This window comes from Aspergillus japonicus (genome assembly GCF_003184785.1).
Source record: "Aspergillus japonicus CBS 114.51 unplaced genomic scaffold BO86scaffold_39, whole genome shotgun sequence".
In the NCBI taxonomy this organism is placed as follows: Eukaryota; Fungi; Ascomycota; class Eurotiomycetes; order Eurotiales; family Aspergillaceae; genus Aspergillus; species Aspergillus japonicus.
In genome coordinates this window covers 217,732-244,074 of record NW_020291676.1, presented here as the reverse complement: position 1 = coordinate 244,074, position 26,343 = coordinate 217,732, and the positions used below count along the sequence as shown (strand labels likewise).

Here is a 26,343-nt window from a genome sequence, read left to right as displayed (position 1 = left end):
AATTGAAAGCATATAAACAAGCAACCACCACCTGACCCATCCTCAACCCTCATTACCCCCCCCCCCCCCCCAAATCCCAACCCTACGCCCTTCTCACCACTGCATCTGCCAACCGTGACTCCCACAAAATGATCCCCCAAACTGCCTCCCGCAGCAGCCTCGACCCCGAAGTGCAAGCCTTCCTCACGCAAAACCCGAACCTGCGACTCTCCGGCCGCGACATCTTCCAAGAACGACGCCACCACGTCCAAACCTTCAGCCTACGCAACATCCCCGAAGCAAAACAGCCCTCAATCCTGCACGTTGAGCACACAGCCATCCCCGCCGGGCCACACGGCACCATCCCACTGCGCATCCTGTACCCGTCGCGCCCGGCCTCGACCCCGCACCGCCAACCCGAAACCGCCAGCCCAACCCCGCACAACCTGACCCCAGCCCTAATCTACTTCCACGGGGGCGGCTACACCGTCGGCAGCGCCGATGACTTCGAACCAGGCTGCCGCCTGCTCGCCGAATCCGCCGGGATCCAGATCTACCTGGTCGAGTACCGCCTCGCACCGGAGTGGCCCTACCCGACGCAGCTGGACGAGTACGACGCGGTGATCGACTGGCTGCGGGGAGAGGGCGGACAGGCGCGGCACGTCGACCCGGACCGGATCTTCGGGGGCGGGGACAGCGCCGGCGGGAACATGACGGCCGCTGTGTCGCTGCGGCGGATAGACCGACACCAAAAGGGGTTGGATGGGCTGGTGCTGCTGTATCCCGAGGCGCGGCTGCCGTTCGATACGCCGGCGGCGGTGGAGAATAATGATGGGGCGGGGTTGTATCTGGATTGTAGGTTCTTCCCTTTAAAGTGTATGGGCTGATTGGATTTAGGGCTGGCAGCTAACACGGGCACCTAGGTAACGGGATCTTCAACTTCGCGGCCAACTATATCCCCGATGGGGTGGCGCCGTCCAGTCGGTATATCTCCCCGGGCATGCAGCCCCAAACCCAGCTGCAGGGGCTGCCGCCGGCCAAGGTGTATACGTGTGGGTTCGATCCGCTGCGGGATGTCGGGGTGGAGTTCGCGTCCAAGCTGCAGGCCGCGGGGAATGCGGTCGTGTGGCGGCACTATGAGGAGCTGTGTCATGGGTTTTTGCAGATGGCGCCGTGGAGCGAGGCGGCCATGCGGGCGCTGAGGGAGGTGGCGCGCGATGTGCGGGCGTTGGCGGAGGGGAAGGGTAGTGGGGGTGAGAATGGGAAGAATTAAGCATAGATAGAGATAAATGCATAGACATAGACCTGCTGGGCTCGCTCTTGGTATCAAATTCGTCGGATATAGTATCAAATAGAACAGATCACGCCTTCTCCACCGCCCGCCCTAGACTCATGCCCACCTCCACATCGGTGGCAATGGCATTCTTGCTGGCCCGCAGCAGATCCTCGTCGAAGACGATCCGCTCCCGCTGGAAGGCGATGATGATCGACGACCCCCCGAACTGGAAATGGCCCAGCTCTTCGCCTTTCTCGATCCGGGCCCCAGGCTGCTGGAACCGCTCGTGGATCCTGCCAGCCCCATGTTAGCATCGCCTCGCCTCACTCCCTCTATACCACCGCACAGGGTATACCACCAGGGACACAAACCTAACAGTCCCGACCTGCGCAGCCCCGATCGCCACGAACAACACCTCTCCGAACTCCTCACTATCCACCACGACATAATCCCGCGCATTCCTCGTCAGAATATCCACCCCACTCCGCAACGCGATCGGATCCACCTCATAGTAATCCCCGGGCATACTCCGATGCACTTTCACCGTCCCCCTCACCGGACAATGAAAGCGGTGGTAATCCTGCGGCGAGAGACGGAAACTCGCGATCGCGCTGCCGTCAAACTGCCCCCCGAGCCGCCGGTCCATCACCAGGTTGGTGATCGAGAACTCGCACCCCTTGATCCACACCTTCTGGCTCTCCGCGACGGACTCGTAGGCCACGACGCGGCTGTCGGCCACGACGACTGCCGTCCGGGGGTTGTCGGGCTCGAAGATCGGGCGCGAGCCGGGTCGGTGCGCGCGCACGAAGAAGTCTTCGAAGTTTGCGTAGGCGGAGATATCGGAGGGGTCGAATTGGGTCATGTCGATGTGGTAGAAGGCGATGAAGGCGGCGATGCGGTTGCGCGAGGTCGGGGTGGCTTCTTCTTGGCCTTTGGGGGGGATTAGTATGGGAGTGTAGGGGGGTCGAGGATGGATGTACCCTCTTTGACCGCTTCGCGGTGCATGTATAAGCGCATCAGGTGGGTCGTGTCCAGCCATTCGGTGAGCGGGTTGAACAGCAGGAGGAGTTTGAGTTTCTTCCAGAGCGGTTGTTGTTCGCGTATGAGCTGGCCAGTCTGGATTTGTTAGCTTTAGCTTTGTTTGAGGCAGTAGAGATGGTGACCGGGGTTGGTGGACCTTGCGGTTGATGGTGAGCCATCCGACTTGGCGGTTTTGGATCTGAGAGGTCAGTGTGAGTGTGCTGAGTTTAGATACGGAAGGGTGAGAGGACGACATACCATTTTGACCCGGGCCAGCAGGTCGTCAGCTATCTTGTGAAGGAAGTCGAGAACGTCCATGTTGCTGTTGTTGTAGTTGGTTAGTTGTGGTTGTGTTCGAGAAGAGATATGTTGTAGATGGAATGAAGAGGTGGTGGAAGGCGATGATCTCCGCGTGCGGGGATGATGTAAGGATGATGGCCGGGAGGTGTTACTCTAAACAGACAGTATACAGTTTTAAAGAAATACTATTCACTCATAGAAATGATCCTCATATGTACCGAAACCGCCTACTTCAGTATATCCAGACTAACTACTAGGTACTGTACTTGTAGACACCCCCGCCTCCAAGACGACAAACTCATCCCTCTCCGAATCCAGCCTCACCCTCGCCCCAAACGGCAACGTGACAAACGGACTGGTATGGCCCACATCCACATTCATCAACACAGGCAGCTCATCTTTCCTGCCCACCACCACGTCCAACACCTCCACAATCACCGCCGCCAACTCCTCCTGCATCCGCTCATCATACTTATACCCCCTTCCGACCACCAACCCACTAATCTCCCCCAGCACCCCGGACAACGCTAAATCCACCAAGTTCCCCCGAAACCGGGCCACCGAGTACGGCCGCTCGATCGTATCGAGCCCCATGGCCGACTCCAGCAGCAGAACATGGTCCTTCCACGACGACGGCGCGAACACCGTCCCCTGCAGCCGTTCGACGATATGCACCGTGCCACCGTACAGCTTCCCCTCCGCACGACCCCGTCTCACCCACCGCCACGCCGGCGAGGGCACCGTCACCCGCGGCTCGACCGAGGCATCCCGCCCGAACTGGAAATCATTATGCTCCACAGCGCAGCGCAGCGATCGCGGCACCGGCCCCACCGCCCCACTGCCGCCCGTCAGCACATGCAGCAGATGCTCCACCGTGAAGGGCAGCGGCTGCACATCGGAGAAGTCGGTCAGCAGGCTGGGCCCGTAGAAGGTGCGCAGGCCCGCGCGCGACTCGAGCGCATAATGCAGGAAGGTGGTGTCGCTGTAGCCGACGAAGATCTTGGGGTTTGCGCGGATGAGCGCGTAGTCCAGGTGGGGCAGGAGCTCGTTGGCGTGCTGCCCGCCGATGGTGCAGATGATGGCCTGGATGGTCGGGTCTCCGAAGGCCGTGTGCAGCTCCGCCGTGCGGATGCGGATCGAGTCGGCGATGCTGCTGGGTTCTGGGAAGGGGGTATAGATGATGCGCACGCGGAAGCCTAGGGATTCTAGGAAGCAGCGGCCGCGGTGGAGGGGGGTGGGCAGGATGCTGTTGAGGCGGGCGGATGGGGAGACCAGCGCTATGGTGTCGCCGGGGCGGAGGGCGGGGGGGAGGATCGTGGGCTGGGTTAGGGCTGGGTGGGGGGGCATGGTGGTAGCTGAGTTCAGTATATGGTGATAGATATGCAACGTAAACTGGGATTAAGGTCAATATACGTATAGGAATGAGAGCTGAGGGCTTTGTAGTGACTGAGTGCTTTGGATCCCATTTTATCCAGGCAACCGATGCTGTTGGGTACTGTTATATACTCCGAATCCCTCGCTAGAATCAAACAGCAGCGTGAGATTGTGATGTTTGCAAAGCATCCTTCGAGAATGCGGGGATGCCCTGATTGGCCGAGGCGGGGTGTTTGCACTGTTGCTGCTGTTTGTCCCATTTGATTCGACCTGTCGTCATAGGTTTGGTCTGTTTGCATAGTTGCATGTTTGCATAGTTGCATGTTTGCATAGTTGCATCTCTCCGGCCGACCAGACAGCCAAGTTCTGCAGGTATCATTGTGAAATGCACAAGTAGAATCATTACATTAGGTGAAATTATATCTATCATCTTTATTTCAACCCCCTGGTCTATCTCTATCGGTGGCTCAAAAACAGTAAGTCTATCCAACAGTCAGCACTGGTTCGCTCAAAATGAGGCTGCACTCACGATACTGACTCCCCGATGCCCACGCATCGACCTCCTCTAAACCGGCCCTCCCAAAGAGCGCCGTTCGATCATCGCCATCGTACTTGTGGCTCTGCACTGCTCGAATGCGCGTCCCCGCTTGGACTCTCTTGTTGGCCAGCTCCACCTCCCCAGTGGAAACATAGAACTGATCGTGGCTGCCGTTCTCCGCGTTCCACTGCCCCACCACATCCCAGCGATCGAGCGCAAATGCCTCGTGCTCGAGGATCTCATTTGCCCGCTCTAATCCATGCTTGATGAACCGACGATTTACTCCCTCGGGATCGTTGTACGCCGTCAGCACCCGTGCCGGCTCTTTACACCCGTCCAGCCCGATCAAAAAGGACGGGCTGCTCCCCTTACCATCATGGGCATGCACGAAGCTCGCCAGAAACCCGGCAGCATCCGCTCGCGGGAAACTCCCCAGCGTCGAGCCCAGAGACAGGATGGTCTTCGGCCGGGACCGGAGGTCCGATCGCTGCAGCCACTCGCGGCCGTCGTCGTAGGTCCCCAGCAGCCCGAAACACCGCACGTGCCGGAAGATCCCCGGCGGGACCATGCTCAGCGTGCGCTGCAGCTCGGCGAAGGAGACGTCCAGGGCGAAGTAGTCGACCTCGCGGCCTAGTTCGTCGAGTGCGTCGAGGAGGATCTTCACCTTGCGGAGGTTGCTGACTGCGTCAGTGTCGTTGTTCTTCTGACGACCCACAGTGCAACTCACCCACTACCCAATTCCACCAGCATGCTTCCAGGCGGGATATGCTCCGCGATCTGGTATTTGTGCTTCTCCAACAGCCCGACCTCTTCATTGGTCAGATAATAGGCCGGGGAGAAGGTCACCTCCTCGAAGAAGCGCAGCCCCTGTTCGTCCCAGAGGAGCAGGTCGGGCATGGCGGCCTGTCCATGGCACGCGGCGTGGACGGATTCTTGCAGCGACTGGCGGAGCTGGGTCTCACTCTTGTCCGTCCGAATATCGAGGATGTTGCTCGTGGCCAATGGGCCGAAGGTGGGTGTAGGGCGCTGCGGCCTGCTCCTCAGCTGGGGGGTGACGATGTTTTCGAACATTGTGGGTGCAATTGGATTCTCCTTGACTCTGAGTTTTACCAACCGAGCTACATCGCGGGATAATATATCTTGTCTCCTGCGTGCTAAGCATGGCGTGAACATGGGGTGGTGCTACTGGCCCTGGTTCTCTGGTATAGGCTGATCTCATCGTGACGGGGCCACACTGATCGCCTCGGCTATCGCCTCCGGGGACGATGATTGGTCGCTGAGGGATCTAGATCCATGATTCATTATCTCATCCATGTTGCAGTGCATTGAACCCCTCCTTGTAATCGGTACTGTCTAATATCCCACCTATCTAATCGCATCCGGAGGGTCCTATAGAATGCTACTAATGCTCTACATGCACGCAATGCCATGCTGTCTAATATACACACCCCGCCCACCTCACCACCTCACCACATCGCCAGCACCCTCAAGTCATGCTTGCCCAACCTTCGGCCCCTCCAAGAACACCGTCACACAGGTCGCATTATCACTACCCGGCAACGCCGTCGTCCCCTCGGTAATATTCTGCGCCGCCCGCGTCGCGTCGAACCCGGACTGCCGCAGCTCGGCGATGCGGTGGAGGATGGTCGCGTCATCCAACACATTGGTCACGCCATCCGACAGCAGGGCCAGCACATAGCGGCGATCGTCGCGGAGGTTGACGCGGTTGAGGGCGGGCTCGCTGGAGATGAAGTCCCCGCGCTGCGCGGGGGAGTCGTTGGCGCCGGGAGTCTCTCCTTCGGAAGTGCCGCTGCCACTTTTGGCTCGCTGGGTCATGTTGTTGAGGGGGTTTTTGTAGCGCAGGTCGCCCAACGCGCGGGACATGTTCAGCGCGCCTGGTGCGGTCAGTTGTCGTTCAAGATCTCGTTCCAGCGAAACTGCCAGAGAAACTCACCCACTCGCGCCGTCCCACTCTCCGTATTCACCGTCCCGCCCGCCAACTCGACCCGGTGTTTCTCCCCGTCACTCTCGGGTGTATGCGTCGTCGATAATCTGGTCTGCTCTCGTCAGCACCAACCCTTTCCTAGATTCCAGAATTCCGGGTGAGAACATACAACCTCCAGCCCCTGTTCAGCCCCCTCCTCCCCCAACAACACATCCGAATCCCCCACATTCCCCACGACCAGCACGCCCCGCGTGAGATTCACCACCGCCAGCGCCATCGTCGTCCCCGCCAGCGCATGCTTGTCCTCCCCCTCCCAGAACTCATGCAGCAGCTGCTCCTCCTCGCGCCGGATGGCCTCGGCGATCGCCTTCTCGTAGTCCCCGGTTTGTAGATCGGGACTGTGCCTCAGGAAACAGGGGAGGTTGTCGCGGGCGTGCTTGGCGACTTTACTTGATCCGCTGGTTTCCCCGTTAGTGGGTGGGGAGTGGATGTAGATGGAAGGGAAGGGGGACGGGAGCGTACTGGCCGTCGTAGACCGCGAAGAGCGCGAGTTGGTCGGTTTTGCTTTCGAAGGCGTCGGGGCGGAGGATGGTGTATTGGTCTTGTTGGGTGGGCCGGGAGCCTTGGGACTTTTTGTGGTTGTTAGGTTGGTGGAGGGGTTATAGTGCACCTAACGGGGGTTTGTGTTGTGTTCGTTGGGGATAAGGGAATGGGGAAGGGGCGTACACTGCTGCCGCCTGCGTCTTTGAGGGTGAGGGACTTGGGGAAGTCCAGGTTATCTGCCATTTTTCTTGTTTCTGTTGCGTTGGGTGGGCGATGGGTAGAAGGGTGGTTGGTGGTGGATGGTGGATGGTGGATGGTGGCTAGTGTTGAGGCGGGAGTCTAGTTATGAGTACAGTATCTTCTATGTGGAATTCTACAATCGGCACGGTTGTTATTCTATTTGATTTTGATCTTGATTCATGGGCCAGGAAACGAAGGAGCGGGTCATCACGACGCAAGGTGAAGATGACATAGAATGGCGACAGGATCTTGGATGGGGAGATCTGCGATGGCGTGGTTAGGGAGGGACCTTAGGGTCAAGCAGGGGGATAGGGGGATCTGGTGCCGTCATCGCGCCGTCAGAGCCTACGACGGCTCCCCACAACCCTAATCGGGGCCGAGCGTGGTCTCGGTCCAGGTTGGGACCCACGCCATGGCCATGCTGAATGAAGTAACCGTGCAGATTCCGGGTTTATCGATCATGAAACAATTACTTTTCCCTATTCTAATCACCGAATTCAAGATAATTCGTAGATAAAGGTCCTCTTATTGATCTTATAGCTGTATTGTACAAAAACACGTACATCCGACCTTAGAACCCCCTCAACCCCATCTATCCACATCTACCACCCACAATCAAAAACCATCATACAACCAGCCCCCTTTCCTACTTTCCCATATATACAGAACAAAGAGGGAAATCACTGCCGATCCTCCGCCCCAAGAGGCCTCTCCCCCGCCCTCTCCACATTCCGTCGCTTAGTCGCTTCAGACTCCCCCGGGTGGTTTTTGATCTGCGCGTCCGCGGACGTCTGCTCCTCTCCCTCGTGGGCCTCGCTCGTCGGGCCGAACTGCGATGAGATGGGCGACTGCACCGACGCCGTGTCGGGGGTGTCGGCATGACGCGCCTCCTTGCCGCGGGCGACGTTGATGGACTGCGATTCCGGGCTGCTGGACTGCGGGTTGGCGACGTTGGAGGTATGGCCGGGGGAGGCTTTGCTTGCGAGGGATCTAATTGCTGGGGCGGCTGGGGTGGTGGGTGATCCTGTTTGTGTTAGGTAGTTATAGAGCTTGGGGCGGTTGGGCGGGCTTACGCTGGGCGAGGCGGGTGTGGGTGAGGGCGATGCGGCGGAGGCCGAAGGTTGGGAGGGACATTTTGCTGCGCTGATGTGTGTGTGTGTGGTGTAATGTGCGGTGGTGTAGTGGGGTGTAGTTGAGTCTGTGATGCTTGGTAGATGTGGGTGGGTGTTGAGTGGAAGGAGCTGGGCAGCTGGCTATATACTAGGGTTGAGGGATGTTGACATGAGGATGACTTCATGGGTGCTGCGGACTAGGCTGGGTTGGTGGCTTATGATTTGCCCACTGGGTTCTGCTACGGAGTGAGTGCATAATTCGGCTCTGGCTTGGGTGAATGAGAGGAGCACGTCGACTCAGATGTGGATTCGAGTTATTGTCGATGGAATCAACCTGAACTTGAGGTTGAGGTGGTGGGTGCCGCCGTCTCCCTTCTTATTCTTGTCCAATCTCCCTCGGTTGCAGTGATGACTTCTACCAATGCTTCTGGCTTTTGTTGCATGGTCCCAATTCTACATTCGAGTGTGTCTTGGAGCTAGCCATCTAGTCTCCGGGTCTTGTCTGTCGCAATAATGAACTTCTCAGGTTCCCCTCGCAGCATCACCGGCAACGGTCGTGCGATGAATATATCCCGTGAGCAGCTCGGACGATCCGCACAAACACTGACCACCAACAACCCTCATAACGGTCTAAAAGTTCAACGACATAATAATTAAGCCCACAGGAGAATATTTGATACTATACTCAGCACCCAAACCACCTCTAAAGTGATCACCAGGTCCACCAGAAGTTGGCGCGTCTTCCACCTAGACTGTATATTTGAAGGCGTCTTATACGCAAAAACCCAGCCAGTAACACATCAAGGCAAGATGGCCGAGTTGGTCTAAGGCGTCAGGTTAAGGTCACCTTAGCAAACAGCTTTCACAAGCTTCCTGATCATCGTTTGATGGCGTGGGTTCGAATCCCACTCTTGTCATATCTTTTTGCCTGGTCGCCGTGGGCTGGCTTGGCGTGGTGGCTGTTCCCGGTGGTAAACAGGGAGAGCGTTTATTTTATCACTTGTATTAGTTGGATTGGATGATCTCTTGTTGTCACTTATATTTGTTGCACGTACTGCTCTATGCTGCTGATGCTCATAGACGGCTGCCGTCGGCATACTATGTTACTTCCGTAAGCTATGTAGGGGTACTTGTTTTTCTCTTTAGCAGTAGGCGTCAATAGAAGGCGTACTTTTTAAACGATACACCTCCTTTTACAAACAAAAGCATAGAGCAGCAACTCAGGATCAATCGAATCGATATCATTAATGCATACAAATTATTAACATACTAGCCATACACATGTCCAAGAATACGTCCCGCAACTCCAGATGTAAGCCACTATTATCTCAATTCTCATCCTTAGAACGCAACCGTCGAAGCCAACCCATCCAGCTCGCGCTGGTAGTTGCGGTGCTGGCTGACCTGGTAGAAGAACTTGCTCACAAAGTCCTTCCCATCCTTCAGGATCTTGATCGTCTCGCTGATGCTCTCGGGCTTCTGCACGCCACCCGCGGTCACCACACCGTACCACTCCACGGGGTCAGGGTTCTCGGCGGTCGCGACCTGCACGTCCAGCACGCTGCCCACGACCTCCTTGATCAGCTGGGCGGCCTCGCCCGTGCCCGCCAGGGGCTTGAGGTGGCCGAAGGTCTCGGCGATCCAGTACTTGATCTGGCCGTTCTTGCGGAGGGTCTCGACGTGGGGACCGCCGGGAATGAACGTCGCGTCGAACATGGTGGAGCGCATGCCGTCGTAGTAGTGGTCGGGCACGATGCCCTGGCCCGTCTCCTTGGATTCACCCTCCGCGAAGATGGGCGAGCGCTTGGTGCCGATGACGAAGGGGAGGGCGCTGGCGGCCTTGACGGCCAGCTGGACGGCCTTGAAGGCGACGGGGTCGTAGCCGTCGCCGATGAGGATGGCGATGCGGCGGCTGGCGATGGTGGGCTCCTTGGGCGGGAACTCGGTCTGCGAGAGGCGGATCGTGCGCCGGCCGTGGTTGGGCCGCAGCGCCTTGTCCGGGATCGGGGCGCCGACCAGCTCGGCGACCTGCTGGGCCAGCCCCAGGTCAATCTCGGCCAGCCGCGTGCCGGCCAGGCGGTCGTAGACGACCGGGTCGTCGCAGTGGTCGAGCTCGAAGCTGAACGCCTTCATCATGTGCAGCTTCTCATGCTCGCTCATCGAGTTGTAGAACAGCTGCGCCTGGTTGTGGTGCTCCCGGAACTTGGGGCTGAGGCCGCGGCGCTTGCGGCCCGTGACGGGCGCTGGGTACGACTCGAACCCTTTGCCGTGGTGTGGCGCCGCCCCGTCGGGCTTGCCGGCTTCGAACCGGTTCGGCCAGTAGTTGACCGTGCCCTTGGTGATGCGGTGCTTCATGGCGCCGTCGCGGTTGTGGTTGAGCACCGGGCACACCGGCCGGTTGATGGGCAGCTCCTCCCAGTTGATGCCGAGGCGGCTGATCTGCGTGTCGAAGTAGGAGAAGTTGCGGCCCTGCAGGAGCGGGTCGTCGGAGAAGTCGATGCCGGGCACGATGTGCGAGGTGCAGAAGGCGACCTGCTCGGTCTGCGGGAAGAACTCATCGACGTTGCGGTTAAGCTCGAGGACGCCGATCGTGCGCGGCGGGACGAGGTCCTCGGGCCAGATCTTGGTGGCATCCAGAATGTCGAACTCGAAGTCGTCCTGCTTCTCCTCGGGAATGGTCTGGATCTGCAGGTCCCACTTGGGGTAGGCGCCGTTGTCGATGGCTTCCATCAGATCCTTGCGGTGGAAGTCAGGGTCCTGGCCAGCCAGCTTCAGGGCCTCGTCCCAGACGAAAGAGTGGACACCTAGGTGTGGGGTCCAGATAAACTTGACGAAGTGGCGCTTGCCCTCCTTGTTGATGAGGGAGTAGGTGTTCACGCCGAAACCTTGCATCATGCGATAGGAGCGGGGGATGGCACGGTCCGACATGGCCCACATGAACATGTGCGTGGCTTCGGGGTGGAGGTAGCAGAAGTCCCAGAAGTTGTTGTGTGCGGTCTGCGCCTGGGGCACTTCGTTGTGCGGTTCGGGCTTGACGGCGTGGACTGGGCCTGTTAGTGGGGTTGGTTCAACCGAAGGCGGAATTGACATACCAAAATCGGGGAACTTGATGGATTCCTGAATGAAGAAGACGGGGATGTTGTTGCCAACAATATCCCAGTTGCCCTCGTCCGTGTAGAACTTCACGGCGAAGCCACGAACGTCACGGACAGTATCGGCACTGCCCTTGCTGCCTTGGACGGTGGAAAAGCGGACGAAGACTGGCGTGTTGCGGGACGTGTCATTGAGGATGTTAGCGTAGGAGACATCCTCGCAGCTCTCGAGGAGCTTGAAGTTTCCGAAGGCACCAGTGCCACGCGCGTGGACGACTCGCTCGGGAATGCGCTCATGGTCGAATCGGTGAATCTGGTGGCGTGCTTTGTCAGTAACCAAACTCAGGTCAAAGTGCGAAGGTAGAATCAATCTACCTTCTCACGGGCGATCTGATCCTCAAGCAAAGAGGGACCCGTGTGATCGCCATCGACGGCCTTCAGCCAATTGTCGGTGTTGCTGATAGGGACGCCGTGGTCGGTGGTTTGGCGTTGTTCGGTGGTGACATCGACCATGTCACGCTCGAGGTCTACGGCCTTCTTGTTCTTGTTGGAGGCGCTCTTGACGGCCTCTTGGGCGCGCTCAAGGCCTCCTGCGACGATGCTGGCCATGATGGATGTGGAAAGGCAAGTGAGGGTTGATTGCACTTTAGAGTATGTGGGAGAAGGGCGAATCCTCAGGTCGCGGGGACATGGCTGTAATTAAAGCGCCTGGCAACCCACCAGGCTGCCTTTGGCGCGGTCCGCCATGGATAGTGGTGGGTAATTGGAAGCATCTGGTTGGTGACATTCAATCAAGACTTGGATGGTTGTGCGGGGGGAAAAGAGAGAAAGAGAGGGAGCTGTGGTGTTGTAACCATGACGTGAGTTGTGAGGGGAGCGGGAGACGTCACTCTGACAACCCAGCCCTAAGAACTCATTACAACCCATCCATCCGATCCTCGTCTCCCTCTCATGCGGGCGTCTTCTCAACCCCCGAAACAGGGTTGTGTGGCCCATTCCAGGTTCTCCGCCGATTAAACCCCGGGGTGAAATAGAGACAGACTCATTGGCGGGCTGGTATCCCTGTGGTAAGTCGATCATCCAAGCACATGGTGAACCAAGTTTGCATGGGTCTCGCAGCTATAGTAAGGCTAGATAAGCATAGACACGCAATCCTTCAGTGGTAATCATCATCGCTCAGATATTCTTGGTAGACCACGAGTCAAGCAAGGCACTAGCCAGGTTCATCTGCTGGTAACTACGCAGATCATCGAGGCCCACCTTCCATCAGTTGTTGAACAGGAGCCCCAGGCCCGGCATTTGTAAGCCCCGGTCTAGAACGCTGCAGCAGTGCGAGCTGCGGCCGTGGTATTGCCGACGGGCGATTTTGCAGGATTGAACAAGGATTGCAGCATGGCAGGCAATGAGAAACTGCATCCACGCACAGTTCAATCACACAAGGAATGGCATTGGCATTGAGGCGAGATCATCGTTGGGGCTATCCCTCAAGGGGTGATAAGAGCGGGAAAGTCGGCATTCCTGCAGCTCCACCGGCGGGGGTCAGCGATGACCCCGCCATCCCGCCTGTCAGAGAACAAAATCCAGGCATGGAAACAATCATATGTACGCAGGCTGACTTTCGTTCACTACTGCACATGTTCTGCATCCACAATGCGTGAGAGAATCCAACAGCTCGACATCGAAGGTTGCGATGGCCACGATGCCATCTTCGAGGCCTCCTACTTGGATGACATCCCAGCCGCCCTGACCGAGTGGAAAGCGTCGCGCGTCCTTCTCGTCGTCAGCACCAGCCTCGACACGAAGACCTCGGTCATCCGCGACCTCGAGAAGAGCCTATCAAGCTACCAGGTTTACAAAAAAGTCGGAGTGGGCAGTCACTCGCCCTACGGTGACATTATCGACATCGCACGCAGAGTCCAAGACCGTGACATCCAAGCCGTTGTCTCTATTGGGTCGGGGTCCTACTCGGATGCGTGCAAAATCGCCGTGATGCTGAGTGCTACACTCCCCTCGGGATTTGGGGAGGACGAAATGGAAGCCTTGGTGGACCAGAAGCGAGGCCTGGCTGGACCGGACACCGTCAAGGCTCCCGTGACCAAGCTGATCTGTGTGCCAACGAGCCTCAGTGCGGGCGAGTGGAACTCCTATGCGAGCGGGACCAATGCCACAGGGAAGAAACAACATTATATGCATCCGGAGGGGGCCCCGTCCTTGATCCTGATGGATCCCACGGTCGCACGAACCACCCCGTCGCACCTGTGGCTGGCGTCGGGCATGCGCGCCATCGACCACTTTGTGGAGAGTTTCTGCTGCTCCGAGTGTCATGAAGAGGCTGCGACTCATATCAAGAAGGGGTTGCCGCTGTTGGTGCGAGGCCTGAAGGAGTACCACGAAGGACAAGAGGATGGCAACGAGGACGAGCTGCTAAAAGGGATTGCAGAGAGTCAGCGCGGGTCTAGAGATGCCCTGATTCCTTTTATCAAGTGGAAGATTCCTATGGGAGCAAGTCACGCTATTGGCCATCAGCTGGTGAGTTTGGTTGGCACCCTGCTGGATAGAAGAGCTTGCTGATCGATGATTGCCACCGTAGGGCAGTGTGGCAGGCGTCCAGCATGGTGAGTTCAATCTTTGTCTTGTTTCCTCAAGCCTTCAAGTCTGATGAGCTAATCATTGCCGATAGGTGTGACGGTAAGCCGGCGTCAAGTTCCGCCCCATTCCTTGCTGTAGGACGCATACTGACTTTTGCCGAGAGCTGCATTCTGCTACCTCCGACGTTACGATTCACGCTCGATAAGACTAAAGCGGCGCAGGAGGCGATTCTCCAGATATTCAACGAGGTGCTTGGGTGCCACGAGGCAGAGGCTGCTGATGCGGTTCATCGGTTCGTCAAGCTGCTGGGACTGCCATCACGGCTCTCGGAAGTCGGCGTCACGCAGGAGGAGCAGTTGCACAAGATCGCCGAGCTGACGCTGACTGACGCATTGGCGCATAATAAGGCGCTACCAGATAAGGAGGGGATCCTTGAGATCTTGAACATGGCCAAATGAGAGTATGGGAGTAAGTTCTGGTGTGGTAGAGGAAAAGATGCCGCGAGTGGTTGCGAATCCGGTGTTGACGCGTTTCGATTCCGGATCGGGTTAGATCGACAGCCACACCAGCCATGACGTCACAAGATTGGCCACGATCATTTACTTAGACACATACACTTAACTTATATAAATCTCCGTAGATTTGACGTGCGCGTGGTAGACTCCTCTCCTACAACATCACTAATCAACGTTCGAAGAATACAAATAAACCTCCTACTCTATACTTCATACTCCACTTCTATACACTGGGCTTTTCTTGCCGCATATCCGAACCAAATCCCCACCAAACCATAAACTCTCCCACGAACCGCCACAACCAAACCACAAGATGCCTTCCTCCCAAGATTCCGGAGTCACTGGCGCGGCGAAGTTTGTCACCTCCACTCTCGGAAATACGGTTGGCGGAGTTTCTCGGACCGTAGGCGGCGTCACCGGAGCTGCAGGCCGAGGAATCGGAGACACCATCACCGGCGCAACAGGCAGTGCGGGCAAACCCGTGGGTGATGCTTTGGGCAATATCGGAAGTGGCGTCGAGGATGGGGCCCGCAAGGTTGCGCAGGGCGTCGAAGATGCTGGGCAGTGGAAGTCTCGGGGGTGGTAGGGGAATATACAATCTAGGAGGGATGCGTTGTATGGATGTCATTCTGTGAGAGTTGTGGATATCATCTTATGATTGTTTTCTTTTTTTGCTTTTTCTGTAACTAGTGATCTGTAATGAAACCAGATCCTTCTACTCATGTATGAGCATCTGTGACATTAATGTAATGCCGCCTGTCCACGCCATCTCCGATCCCGCTCATTGATCTCATTTTTAGCGTTGCACAGCTCGAGTACCCTAAGCAGTTCCTCTCGCTCAGCTTGTAGCCTTGTCACCTGCTTCTGGGTGGCGTGCAATCTCGCTAGGAGTTGGTCCAGGGTTTGTTGATTGGTTGCGTTAGCTTGAGCAAGCTGAACCTGCAGATATTCAGTTTTCTGCTCGCAAGTGTTCAGTCTCTCCTGCAGCTTGTCTTTCTTCTTGATGGCCTCGTCTAATTCCATCTGAAGCTCGAATTTGCTGTGCATTGTTTCACGCAACTTATTTTCCACGAAGAGTTGTATCCTGGTCTGCTCTTCGAGTCTCTTGGCCGACTTGTGGAGCGCTTGCTTATGTCGGCTTCGTTGACCATCCACAATCGCCAGGAGCATGTTTCTCAAATGAGCCATCACAATATCGACTCTGATCATCAGCATATCATGCTGCGGATCCTCATCTTGGACTAGCCAAGCGTCATCTGCATCTGTGATCTCAGCTTGAAGGGCATTCTCTTCATCATATGTATGGGAGGCCATATCCTGCGGGTAGTCGACCCGCGGGGCATCGACGGAACTCTGCGGGGTCCTCAGGTCAAGACCCCGCAGAAAGAGCCCGAGGTCTTCGAGCGAGTATGCTCGGCTGCCGCCCTGGCTCATGGTCTGAAGAGGATTGACCCGGCTGGCAGGGGATTCGGCCGAGCTTGTGTTGGTGGACGCACCACTCACTGACCTTGATTCCTCCGCCCCGGGTGAGGACGAGGATGAGGGGGTTGACGCAGTGCTCGGACCGGGTTCTGGTATAGGCATGTTTACTCGGATCCAGGCTGATGTGCTTGAGAGGGCAGTGATGGGAGATCGAATGTGCTTTCGATGGATGTGATGTAAGCTGTTGGAATGGTGATAGGAGGATGGGATGGATGGGGTCCGAAGTGAAGTGAGAACACTGTACGGAGTATGGAGACCAGATAGGGCGGGATAAGTCCCCCCCCCACCAAAGCTGGAGGTGGGGTGTTTGCCAGTTTGCAACGTCTGATAGCTCAGGATGGTTGACAGCAACTCGAGCAAACAGAATACCGCCAGCTGGTGGCGCGATCGTTCGCTGCCACCCACCTTGCCCAACGACTTTAGCAGAGAGGACGGTCTCCAAGAGAGCTATTTAGAATGGAGTGGCTTTGTGTTCTCTGGATAAAGGATTAATACTTCATGACTTGAGCTATGGCAGAAACGTAAATTTGTCTCATACACATATCTAGATAACTTTCGATGGTAAATAGACTTGCACCTATCCTCTTTTGCCTCCCATTGTCGCCATCTACCATTTCATATTTTAGACACCGACGTAGCTAAGGTTTATGGGATAAACAATTCTGACTGTTAATGATAGCCAAGAGATTCTGGGGAGAATATACTGCTACTAAGGATATATGTGCAAGCTAAAGCTACCTCCTTTCGCATACAAACAAGGGTCGATCACAACGCGGTGGTGAAGACTCGATGCTTTCTTTGCACCTTATTGCTTAGCTAGAATGTTGTACTGTATAGTAGAGCGCTATGCCGCTGGGAAAAGGGCAAAAATGGCTCTCAAAATAGTTCTAGAAGCTAAAAGTCACCGGGTGAAAATAAAGTGGCAGGGATGACGTCGGGTGGATCCTTTGCTGGAAGGTATACTCATACGTTCGAGGAGGATAGAGTGGGCAGTGGAGCTGGGTAGATCTGCTGTAGCATCACGAGATGATACTGAGTGTCTTCACCTCAACACATGATGCTTGACAGACACGATAGATAGATACTTAATCATCTTTGCATCTTTTCATCTTTGCATCTTTGATGAGGCTTGTCTCAGACCCTTTATTGTTGCCACACTTTAATTGCGACCCACTAACTGCAACGAGCTTAGCGAGCATCGGGCATTCTGCTGCCGGACTCCGCTCCGGTCCGATGGATCTCCGAGCAGAAAGAATGGGCAGAAAAAATGAGGCGGACGGGCACTGCCACGGCCAATGGTCTGACAGGCGGTGAAGCTTTACGATGCCGGGACAGCCGTGCTGATCAATCCCGCCTATGAGAGGTGGCAATGCCCCGTTGCATCGCCAATTGATGACTCTCTTGCTTATTCTTCCAGCTGGCCCGCCCAGAGCCTCGCCCACCCATCTTTCTTCCCCTCCTGCATTCCTCCGCCTCTGTCATTCTTTCTCCCTCATTTACTCCTCCAATTCTCGGTCGCTTATCGCGTTCCTCACGAACTTCGTGTTCCTCTCCCCTCCAGCTTCGTGCTCGGCCTATTCTTTCCTTCTTACCACCAGCAGTTCGAGAATCCATCTACTTCCGGTCGGTCGCATCCACTCTCCCATTGCTCTGCTCGTCCCACCCAGAAGCTCTCCGCTCTCCAAACCCAATCCACCACTTCACTCACCTCCACATTCTGGAAATCGCTCTGACGTGCAAGGACTTTTCTAGGCTGGCTCCATTCTTATTCGACGACAGCACCATCGAGCTCCCTCACCCTCTCTCCGAGGCCTGCGCTGGCCGCGTCGAACCGGTGCTCGTCCATCCCGACCGGTCCGATGCTTACCGTCTGTCGCTCGTGATCACCCGGGAATAAACCCACGACCCATATGGATAGCTACGACGGCAAAGGGGAGAATGGGCTGGAACGAGCCTCGAGCGAAGTCCCGCCCCTCCCCAGTAGCTCCGAGGAGGACGCGAATAAGAAATCCACCAAGCGCGCGCGATGGGCTACCAAGAGAATGACCGCCGCCTCGGGCTTGCGCAAGAGAGTCTCCATTCTCGAACGCGGGCGCCGACAGAACCAGACGGATACCATGGCGAGTGCGACAGCAGGCGTGCCGGAAATCGCCGAGGGAGAATCGGGATCGCGCAAAGTTCATTTCAACCTTCCTATTCCGGACGAGGAGCGGGACGAGGAAGGCAATCTCAAGGCCGTCTATCCGAGGAACAAAATCCGCACCGCCATCTACACCCCGCTCACCTTCATCCCCAAGAACCTCTGGCTGCAGTTCCACAATATCGCCAACCTGTACTTCTTGTTCGTCATCATTCTGCAGTGCTTCGAGATTTTCGGGGACGCCGATCCCGGTCTGAGTGCCGTCCCGCTGATCGTCATCGTCGTCGTCACCGCCGTCAAAGATGCCATCGAGGATTGGCGACGAACCGTGTCCGACAACGAACTCAATAACTCTCCGGTATATCGCCTGACGGACTGGGACAACGTGAACGTGACTGCCGACAATGTTTCCCTCTGGCGTAAGTTCAAAAAGGCTTGCACGCGGGCTGTGGTTACCAGCTATCGAGGCATGAAGCGTCTCTTCCGCAAGAACGGGGCCGACAAAGATGTGGCGGGGGACGTGGAAATGGCGGATGCTAGGCCCTCGGTTGAGCCGAACTCGCCGATCGCGATCGAGATGACGGCAGTTTCCCCTACCATGGAGGCCCGTGCTTCTGGCGACTGGCCCGATCCCATGAATGATCACGACCAGCAGGCAAACTCGCCGTGGGCACGGACCAAGGGTAGTGTCGTGAATCCGAAACGGGTAACCCCGGGGAAGGCGCGGTTCAAACGCCAACATTGGAAGGACGTCAACGTGGGTGATTTTGTGCGATTGTACAATGGTGACCAAATCCCCGCCGACATCGCCATTCTCTCCACCTCCGACCCGGACGGAGCATGTTACGTCGAAACCAAGAACTTGGATGGAGAGACGAATCTCAAGGTGCGCAATGCCTTAAATTGCGGTCGCGTGTTGCGGAATGCTCGAGATTGCGAGAAAGCCGAGTTCACTGTCGAATCGCCGCCCGCGCATGCCAACCTCTACTCCTTCAGCGGTGCTATCTATTGGGATCAGTATGACGAATCCGGAGAGGCCCCGCAGAACCGCGTGGAGCCCATCACGATCAACAACATTCTGCTTCGAGGCTGTAGCTTACAAAACACTGAGTGGGTGTTGGGTGTCGTGCTTTTCACCGGCCCGGAGACGAAAATTATGCTGAACCAGGGTCTCACGCCAAGCAAACGCCCACAGATGGCGCGCAACATGAACTGGAACGTGGTCTACAATTTCGCCATCCTCTTCATCATGTGTGTGATCTCTGGATTCATCAACGGCTTTGCCTGGGGCCTGGACGATGCTTCACTGACGTTCTTCGAGTACGGCTCCTATGGTGGCACACCTGCTGTCCAAGGTGTCATCGCCTTCTTCGTGGGCGTGGTCCTCTTTCAGAACTTGGTTCCTATCGCCTTGTACATCTCCCTGGAAATTTGCCGCGTCATTCAGGCTCTCTACATTTACTATGATATCCATATGTATTACGAGCGCTTGAAGATGTCCTGTGTGCCCAGGTCTTGGAATATTTCTGATGATATCGGTCAAATCGAGTACATCTTCTCTGACAAGACCGGGACCCTGACGCAGAACGTCATGGAGTTCAAGAAATGTACCGTCAACGGCGTGCCTTATGGTGAGGCATACACCGAAGCGCAGTTGGGCATGCAGCGTCGACAGGGACTGGTGAACGTGGAGGAGGAAGCTGCCAAGGCTCGTCAGAGAATCAGTGAGGCACGTGTCGAAATGATTCAACAACTGCGCCAGCTTCATGATAATCCGTACCTGAAGGAGGAGAACTTGACCTTCGTTGCTCCCCAATTCGCAGCTGACCTGGGTGGTGCCTCGGGAGAGGCTCAGCAGCAGGCTGCGATAGATTTCATGACTGCTTTGGCCTTATGTCATACAGTAGTCACGGAGCGCATTCCCGGCGACCCTCCCCAGATTGAGTTCAAGGCACAATCGCCGGACGAGGCTGCCCTGGTTGCCACGGCCCGCGATTGCGGATTCACTACTCTCGGCCGATCGGGCGAAAGCTTGATCTTGAATATCATGGGTGACGAGCGTAGGTATACTATCTTGAACATCCTGGAATTCAACTCCACCCGTAAACGAATGAGTGTGATTGTGCAGATGCCTGATGGCACTATTCGCTTGCTGTGTAAGGGTGCTGATACAATGATCTACTCCCGCTTGGCTCCCGGCCAACAACGCGAGCTACGCGATGCTACCACGAGGGATCTCGAGACTTTCGCCCAAGAAGGTCTGCGAGTGCTTTGCATTGCTGAGCGCACCATTGAACCTGAAGAGTACCGCGAATGGAGTGTCATGCACGACGCCGCTGCCGCTGCCATTGTGGACCGTGAGGAGAAATTGGAGGAGGTGTCCAATGCTATTGAGCAGAATTTGTATCTTCTTGGAGGTACTGCCATTGAAGATCGCCTGCAAGATGGTGTTCCTGATACCATCTCCCTCCTTGCCGAAGCAGGTATCAAACTCTGGGTTTTGACCGGCGACAAGATCGAAACCGCCATCAACATCGGGTTCTCCTGCAATCTCCTTAATACCGATATGCAAATGATTGTGTTCGATGCTCCCTCCGACATCGACATGGCCGCTAAGTTGCTTGATAGCAAACTGGAAATCTTCGGTATCACGGGCTCGGATGAGGAGCTGGAGGCCGCTCGCAAGGATCACTCACCGCCTCCGCAGACCCACGCTCTTGTGCTGGATGGCGATACTCTTCGCTTCATGTTGGATGACGCCTTGCGGCAAAAGTTCTTGCTTCTTTGTCGGAAGTGTAAGTCGGTGCTTTGTTGCCGTGTCAGCCCCGCCCAGAAGGCTGCCGTGGTGGAGATGGTCAAGAACGGTTTGAACGTCATGGCTCTGGCTATCGGAGACGGTGCCAACGATGTTTCTATGATCCAGAAAGCCGACGTCGGAGTTGGTATTGCTGGTGAGGAGGGTCGTCAGGCTGTCATGTCGGCCGATTACGCGATCGGACAGTTCCGGTTCTTGCAGCGGTTAATTCTGGTCCATGGACGATGGGCCTATCGCCGTCTTGGTGAAACCACCGCCAACTTCTTCTACAAGGTTAGTCGAACAATTTGTTTCGTTGTGTTTTGGGAGTTCCCAGTAGACGAAGAGTTGCTGACTTTTTGGTAGAACTTGGTCTGGACCTTTGCCCTATTTTGGTATTCCATCTATGATAACTTCGACGGAACTTATCTATTCGAATATACGTATATTACCTTGGTCAACGTGGCGTTCACGTCACTGCCAGTCATCTTCATGGGTATCTTTGATCAAGATGTTGACGATCGGGTCTCCATGGCCGTCCCACAACTTTACATGCGTGGTATCGAGCGGAAGGAGTGGACGCAGACGAAGTTCTGGTAAGTAGTGCTCAAGAGGCCCACTTGGGGCCTTTGTTGAAATCAACGCTAATGACTTGTCCAGGATCTACATGCTTGATGGATTCTACCAGTCGATTATTTGTTTCTTCATGCCCTATATGTTGTATCAAGTTGCCAATTTCCAAACGGAGAATGGAATGGGCATCGATGACATCTATCGCGTTGGTGTTCTTGTGGCCACTTGTGCCGTGGTTACGAGTAATACCTACGTGATGATGAACATGTATCGCTGGGATTGGTTCTCGACGTTGATCAATGCGTTCAGTTCGCTGTTGATCTTCTTCTGGACCGGTATCTATTCGTCTTTTGAATCATCCGCCACCTTTTATGGTGCGGCAAAGCAGGTCTATGGGGCGTTGTCCTTCTGGGTCGTGTTTTTGCTGACCGTGGTAATCTGCCTGACACCGCGCTTCGTCTGCAAATGCATCCAAAAGGTGTACTTCCCCATGGACGTGGACATTATCCGAGAGAAGGTCACTCTCGGCCACTATGACTATCTGAAGCAATACGAGGCCTATGTGCCACCGGATGCCGGTAAGCTGGCGGGCTCATCGGAGAGCGAAGCATCGGCCGCTACCTCGGACCCGGAGAACACCCACCGGACCACTATGCCGCGGCACTATCCGGGAGAAGACAATGTGGATCGCACGGCGAACTCGACGCCGGTGGCGCCCCTTGTGGACAGCCATGGCGCGCCAACTCGCCTCGACAACAGCCAATTCACGAGCGCCAACAGCAGTGTTGCCTTCGGCCTCCAACGCAACACATCCTGGGACAGCGCCAGCCGCGAGCAATCGGTGCTGTCCGGCCCAGTTCTCCCGGTCGACTCCACGAGCATGGAGCCCCAACAACCGCACAGCCCTCTGAAAAGTCGAGGCGACCCCCCCTCGACATACCCTGTATAGAAAGCGTTGTTTTCTTGTTGGCTATTCCCCTATTCCCCTTGCAAATTTCCCTTTTGATTTCCCACACAGTTTCTCCGGGGGCGCATTGACTCTGCGCCCCCCTTATAAATACCTCACCCTCCTGATCCGCACAAAAGCTCTTCAGCCCCCTGCGACCGATCTCGTCTTATATTCCCCCGGTTGATTTATTCCTTATAAATTCTTTCCGTCATTTAATGTCTTATTGAAGCGCAACTTGCCTTGCGCTGCTGTTGATACCGATTTCGTCGATATATCTCGCACATATTGAGTTAATGTAACATAGAGCTTCCGCCAATAGGACTTGCAATTCTTTCATCAATTCATATCTACACTCCAGCCTATACACCGCGATGTCAGAGGGTCACATGGGTAAAAGGTATCACAGAATCTGCACTGCCTCTTTCAACATAGGAGATACTTTCCACCAGCGCCGCGCTGGCCTCATGCAACCTCAACTGCCGAAGATGCACTTTTCGTTGAGACTTTCCACCTACTCTGCGGTTTGTCGACGAACGTCGGTTCGGGTTCATGGAAGGCACTCACCTTCGGGTTGGTGCATATACTCATCAGATGCGGCGCCATCAACTATCGGGAGCTTGGTCAAATCAATCTTTTCCTCGATGAGCTTTGCCTTGTCGCGGGACAGCCCGCTGAGAATGTCAGCTTAGTCTTCCACTTCCCGAAGAACCTTCAGCGTACATTTTCTCGTCTATGCGCTCACCACACTTGCAACTGCACGTGCATTAGCACAGACTATGTATAATGGTTGCAACCTTGGACTAACCCTGTATCACTTGATCCTGAATCCGGGCAGCCCATGGCGGCATCAAATAAACCCCACGCGATTTCAAGACAAGAAGAAGCTCGCGTGCATATGCTGCAGCGGTCAAGGCAGCATACTTGTGCCAATCATCGTTCTTGTGTGAATCCGAATAATCACAGACGCCACGAATAACAAGGCAAGGCAGATTATTCATCAATCCGGCGGCTTCCATCTCGAAGCAGATAACCTTCAGCTCGGGGTCGAGGGCATACAAAGCCCGTGTGGCAGCATCCTTGATCACTGAATTCCCCGATGCGATTGTTCCGTGGTGGACAGTTATCACACGATGACTTAGTCGCTGTGGCCTCTGTACAGTCTGGGTGAGATCACAATCCGCACAGGTCTTTCCCTCCTGGTGTTCATACTCTGCGGCGTACAAATTATCCTGTTGTGGTCGCTGGTACTCTGACATGTCGTCCATAAGCCTAATATGTTCCGCAACAAAATCTGGCTTTCTCGGATCGTTGTATCGGCGTCGCAGGGCCCCGATGACCGACAGCAGCTTGTCCGGCGGGGCATTCAGCTGCGCGGTCTGTTTGAACTGACCATCCGGCAGGCATTTCCCGTGATCATACTGAATGACGCCTCCGAGCCCTCCCTGCGGTGTGCTGACCACCACATCGCCTAGACGGATATCGGCCTCCGAAGTCGGAGCCCCGCCTCCGATGCCTACCATCAACGCAAATCGCAGCTGTGGAAATGTCCTCACCATATCTCTCGTCGCGCGCGAGGCAGAGTTCGTACCATACCGCCCGGGTGGCAGATAGCCCACGACTACCCCATGGCCTCCAATTTTACCGAATGCGTAGGTGTTCTCATCCTCGTCTTCGAGGGCATCGGGGCCGTCAAACTCTTCGTCTAGCATTCTACATGCACATTCGTATTCTTCCTCTAGTGCGCATATCCAGCCCACCGTGTAGTAATCTAGCGAGTCTTCATTGTCGGCCTCTGTTCTTGTGAGCCTCTCCGGGGAGGTTGCGCGTGGAGATGCTTTCTTATTTGACATGTGCTATTCTTTCTGCAAGCTTCCCCGAGGCTTATTTCCCAGGAGTCGCGATCAAATGCTTCTATGGTGAGCTATTTCCTTGGTCTATCGGGTCTAGAAGTCGAGTACATCTTATTACTCACTATCCAAGTTATCCAAGATCGTCTCCATGAGACTGACTATCTTACATCGGGTGTAGAGGTATTTGAGTGGCTCCAACTTCCGAGAACAAGCGCGAAGCCCGATTTCAAGTTATAAACCCCACCAAACGCTAGAATACGCTCAAAGTGAGGTGCCACCGGCAGGAGGTCGACATACCGGTTGGCGCTTAATGCAACACTTTCATTGGCCCCGGGGGGGGGGGGGGGGCGGCGGAGCAGCGCCGTCTGGCTCATGCATATTAGCAGTGCCCGACACGTCATAACCACTGAAATAGTTATAACTTAGCCTCGCCTCGCCTTGCTCGGGTTGCAAGGCTGGGAACGGGCTATATTGACGGACAGCGGCCATCCTGCGATAGTGTTTATGTTCCTTCTTGAGTGCCTTCGACACATGACTGACCGTTTCCTAATTCAGAATACAAGCACCTTTCCATGCACCTGTCCAAGCAAGCGTGACACTTGAGACGCCATTTGCAGTGTAAGCGGGTGCAGCCTAATAGCTCTGTCTAGGGTACACCATCCGTATCTTGATGGATCATATCTCCCGTACAATCAAATAATTGATACCGGTAGGTTATGATTGAAAACTTTGTCGGTAGTACACAATTCCAGATTGGATACGATAGCTGCTATCCTCCGTCGCACCACAGCGGAAGTACTCCGAGTGAGCATATATAGTTTTCTGGGAGTAGGAACAATGAAGCTTATTGATTAACTATATAGTATTGAAGGTGATGAATCATCTATCATCTATCTGCGGCATTATTGCCCTTCCAGTGCAGACTTCAACCGACAAAACATTGTACAAAAACAACCGCCCCAGGCTCAACCGACAATCCACGATAAACTGGTCTCCTTTCGCCAATAAAAAGCTCTCGACACTAGACCACAAAAGATCAGGCTCGGTGGCCCGACCGCACTCATTCCTCCGGCAGCCTCAGACGAGGCTCACACTGGATGGGGGAATCCAGAGGCTCAACTCAGCAGGTGTCATCATTGTGATCGAACCGGAACACCAGACCCTTGGTCTGGTCATACGTGTAATACGCATTGTACTTGGACGAGTACGCCACGCCACTGCCCTGCTTGACGATCTGGTAGTTCTGTACCGAATGGTACTCCCCGTCGTAGGGGGGAGTGTACGTCCACGTCTGATCGTAGTTGCCGACGCTCGAGAACTGGTACTTCTTGCCGCTGGTCAAGCCCACCCCCGTGCCCTTCTGGTTGACGTGGCCCTTGTAGGTCACCGCACCGGTCTTCTCGTCGGTGCTCTGCGTATAATGGCCATCCCAGGTGACGGAGAAGTGGACCTGTTCGGTGTCGGGGCCGGTGGGGTAGCAGGGAGGGACTGTCTGTGTGTAGTCCCAAGAGCCCTCGTACTTCACCGGGGCGGCTCGAGCGTCAAGAGGGACCACGGCGGGGACAGCAAGGGTGGAGGCGATGAAGAGGAAGAAAATAACGGTCTTGAAATGCATCGTGGGAAATGATGTTGATGTTTGGTATTGGAGCGGGCTCTGTGCTTGATGGGTGGGTTGTTGTGGAAGGTTGAGATCGAGAAGAAATACCCCGAGTTTTTATAGCCTCGACCGCTACACAGATAAGTCATTGGATCATGCCATGCCCTTTTGATAGAATAGTCTGGACTCGTCATAGTTCTCGTATCCGCTGCTTGAGTCTTGACGTCAGGTGTAGAGGCATCGAGGCAGTGCTATCATGCATGAAAACAACAGGTCCTATATCCACAATTTCCTGAAATCACAAGTAAGCTGGCTCAAGTGACCTTCGACAGATGGCCAGACACACTCAATTCAAAAGGTGAGCGACAACCGAACCTTAACACTATGTGCAATTACCATGACTCGAACCCTGGTTCGGGTAAGTGGAGACTAGAT

At 55.4% G+C, this 26,343-nt stretch overlaps 13 protein-coding genes and 1 non-coding gene across 14 annotated transcripts; 7 read left to right on the top strand and 7 right to left on the bottom strand.

Moving 5' to 3' along the window:
* Positions 1-128: 128 nt before the first annotated feature.
* Positions 129-1,252, top strand: BO86DRAFT_434251 (alpha/beta hydrolase; the record flags this gene model as incomplete). Its single annotated transcript, XM_025675890.1, has 2 exons — positions 129-834; positions 903-1,252. 2 exons carry the CDS (start codon positions 129-131, stop codon positions 1,250-1,252), a joined length of 1,056 nt encoding a protein of 351 aa, XP_025525938.1.
* Positions 1,253-1,340: 88 nt separating this feature from the next.
* Positions 1,341-2,616, bottom strand: BO86DRAFT_365800 (putative phosphatidylserine decarboxylase; the record flags this gene model as incomplete). The annotated part of the gene is made up of 5 exons (XM_025670073.1): positions 2,534-2,616; positions 2,433-2,474; positions 2,236-2,371; positions 1,627-2,185; positions 1,341-1,548 (listed from the first exon to the last, which is right to left on the bottom strand). The coding sequence occupies exons 1-5, from the start codon at positions 2,591-2,593 to the stop codon at positions 1,341-1,343; spliced, it is 1,005 nt and encodes a 334-aa protein (XP_025525937.1). The 5' UTR covers positions 2,594-2,616.
* Positions 2,617-2,791: 175 nt separating this feature from the next.
* On the bottom strand, positions 2,792-4,106 carry BO86DRAFT_434239 (S66 peptidase family protein). The gene has a single exon (XM_025675889.1). It carries the CDS (start codon positions 3,920-3,922, stop codon positions 2,822-2,824), a length of 1,101 nt encoding a protein of 366 aa, XP_025525936.1. The 5' UTR covers positions 3,923-4,106; the 3' UTR covers positions 2,792-2,821.
* Positions 4,107-4,374: 268 nt separating this feature from the next.
* On the bottom strand, positions 4,375-7,419 carry BO86DRAFT_449371 (uncharacterized protein). The gene is made up of 8 exons (XM_025676703.1): positions 7,159-7,419; positions 6,955-7,061; positions 6,602-6,890; positions 6,442-6,544; positions 5,994-6,382; positions 5,215-5,579; positions 4,479-5,164; positions 4,375-4,431 (listed from the first exon to the last, which is right to left on the bottom strand). The coding sequence occupies exons 1-8, from the start codon at positions 7,216-7,218 to the stop codon at positions 4,406-4,408; spliced, it is 2,025 nt and encodes a 674-aa protein (XP_025525935.1). The 5' UTR covers positions 7,219-7,419; the 3' UTR covers positions 4,375-4,405.
* A 416-nt stretch (positions 7,420-7,835) lies between these two features.
* BO86DRAFT_390647 (uncharacterized protein) lies at positions 7,836-8,424 on the bottom strand. Its single transcript, XM_025672439.1, has 2 exons — positions 8,289-8,424; positions 7,836-8,239 (listed from the first exon to the last, which is right to left on the bottom strand). Exons 1-2 carry the CDS (start codon positions 8,347-8,349, stop codon positions 7,896-7,898), a joined length of 405 nt encoding a protein of 134 aa, XP_025525934.1. The 5' UTR covers positions 8,350-8,424; the 3' UTR covers positions 7,836-7,895.
* A 707-nt stretch (positions 8,425-9,131) lies between these two features.
* BO86DRAFT_t193 lies at positions 9,132-9,244 on the top strand. The gene has a single exon. It is a non-coding gene; the product is annotated as a tRNA-Leu (tRNA).
* Positions 9,245-9,578: 334 nt separating this feature from the next.
* Positions 9,579-12,499, bottom strand: catA (catalase catA). Its single transcript, XM_025666147.1, has 3 exons — positions 11,795-12,499; positions 11,420-11,732; positions 9,579-11,371 (listed from the first exon to the last, which is right to left on the bottom strand). Exons 1-3 carry the CDS (start codon positions 12,026-12,028, stop codon positions 9,669-9,671), a joined length of 2,250 nt encoding a protein of 749 aa, XP_025525933.1. The 5' UTR covers positions 12,029-12,499; the 3' UTR covers positions 9,579-9,668.
* Positions 12,500-13,069: 570 nt separating this feature from the next.
* On the top strand, positions 13,070-14,466 carry BO86DRAFT_457485 (iron-containing alcohol dehydrogenase; the record flags this gene model as incomplete). The annotated part of the gene is made up of 4 exons (XM_025677228.1): positions 13,070-13,948; positions 14,010-14,034; positions 14,100-14,107; positions 14,170-14,466. The coding sequence occupies 4 exons, from the start codon at positions 13,070-13,072 to the stop codon at positions 14,464-14,466; spliced, it is 1,209 nt and encodes a 402-aa protein (XP_025525932.1).
* A 188-nt stretch (positions 14,467-14,654) lies between these two features.
* Positions 14,655-15,278, top strand: BO86DRAFT_390645 (uncharacterized protein). The gene has a single exon (XM_025672438.1). The coding sequence runs from the start codon at positions 14,837-14,839 to the stop codon at positions 15,107-15,109; it is 273 nt and encodes a 90-aa protein (XP_025525931.1). The 5' UTR covers positions 14,655-14,836; the 3' UTR covers positions 15,110-15,278.
* On the bottom strand, positions 15,265-16,107 carry BO86DRAFT_401322 (uncharacterized protein; the record flags this gene model as incomplete). The annotated part of the gene is made up of 1 exon (XM_025673767.1): positions 15,265-16,107. One exon carries the CDS (start codon positions 16,105-16,107, stop codon positions 15,265-15,267), a length of 843 nt encoding a protein of 280 aa, XP_025525930.1.
* Positions 16,108-17,239: 1,132 nt separating this feature from the next.
* BO86DRAFT_136029 (uncharacterized protein) lies at positions 17,240-17,836 on the top strand. The gene has a single exon (XM_025666145.1). It carries the CDS (start codon positions 17,362-17,364, stop codon positions 17,755-17,757), a length of 396 nt encoding a protein of 131 aa, XP_025525929.1. The 5' UTR covers positions 17,240-17,361; the 3' UTR covers positions 17,758-17,836.
* BO86DRAFT_136030 (phospholipid-translocating P-type ATPase) lies at positions 17,837-22,647 on the top strand. Its single transcript, XM_025666146.1, has 3 exons — positions 17,837-21,233; positions 21,306-21,535; positions 21,600-22,647. The coding sequence occupies exons 1-3, from the start codon at positions 17,916-17,918 to the stop codon at positions 22,459-22,461; spliced, it is 4,410 nt and encodes a 1,469-aa protein (XP_025525928.1). The 5' UTR covers positions 17,837-17,915; the 3' UTR covers positions 22,462-22,647.
* A 614-nt stretch (positions 22,648-23,261) lies between these two features.
* On the bottom strand, positions 23,262-24,416 carry BO86DRAFT_365781 (5'-methylthioadenosine/S-adenosylhomocysteine nucleosidase family protein; the record flags this gene model as incomplete). The annotated part of the gene is made up of 1 exon (XM_025670072.1): positions 23,262-24,416. The coding sequence occupies exon 1, from the start codon at positions 24,309-24,311 to the stop codon at positions 23,262-23,264; it is 1,050 nt and encodes a 349-aa protein (XP_025525927.1). The 5' UTR covers positions 24,312-24,416.
* Positions 24,417-24,736: 320 nt separating this feature from the next.
* Positions 24,737-26,227, top strand: BO86DRAFT_136027 (uncharacterized protein). The gene is made up of 2 exons (XM_025666144.1): positions 24,737-25,115; positions 25,175-26,227. The coding sequence occupies exons 1-2, from the start codon at positions 25,028-25,030 to the stop codon at positions 25,936-25,938; spliced, it is 852 nt and encodes a 283-aa protein (XP_025525926.1). The 5' UTR covers positions 24,737-25,027; the 3' UTR covers positions 25,939-26,227.
* The last annotated feature ends 116 nt before the right edge of the window (positions 26,228-26,343 follow it).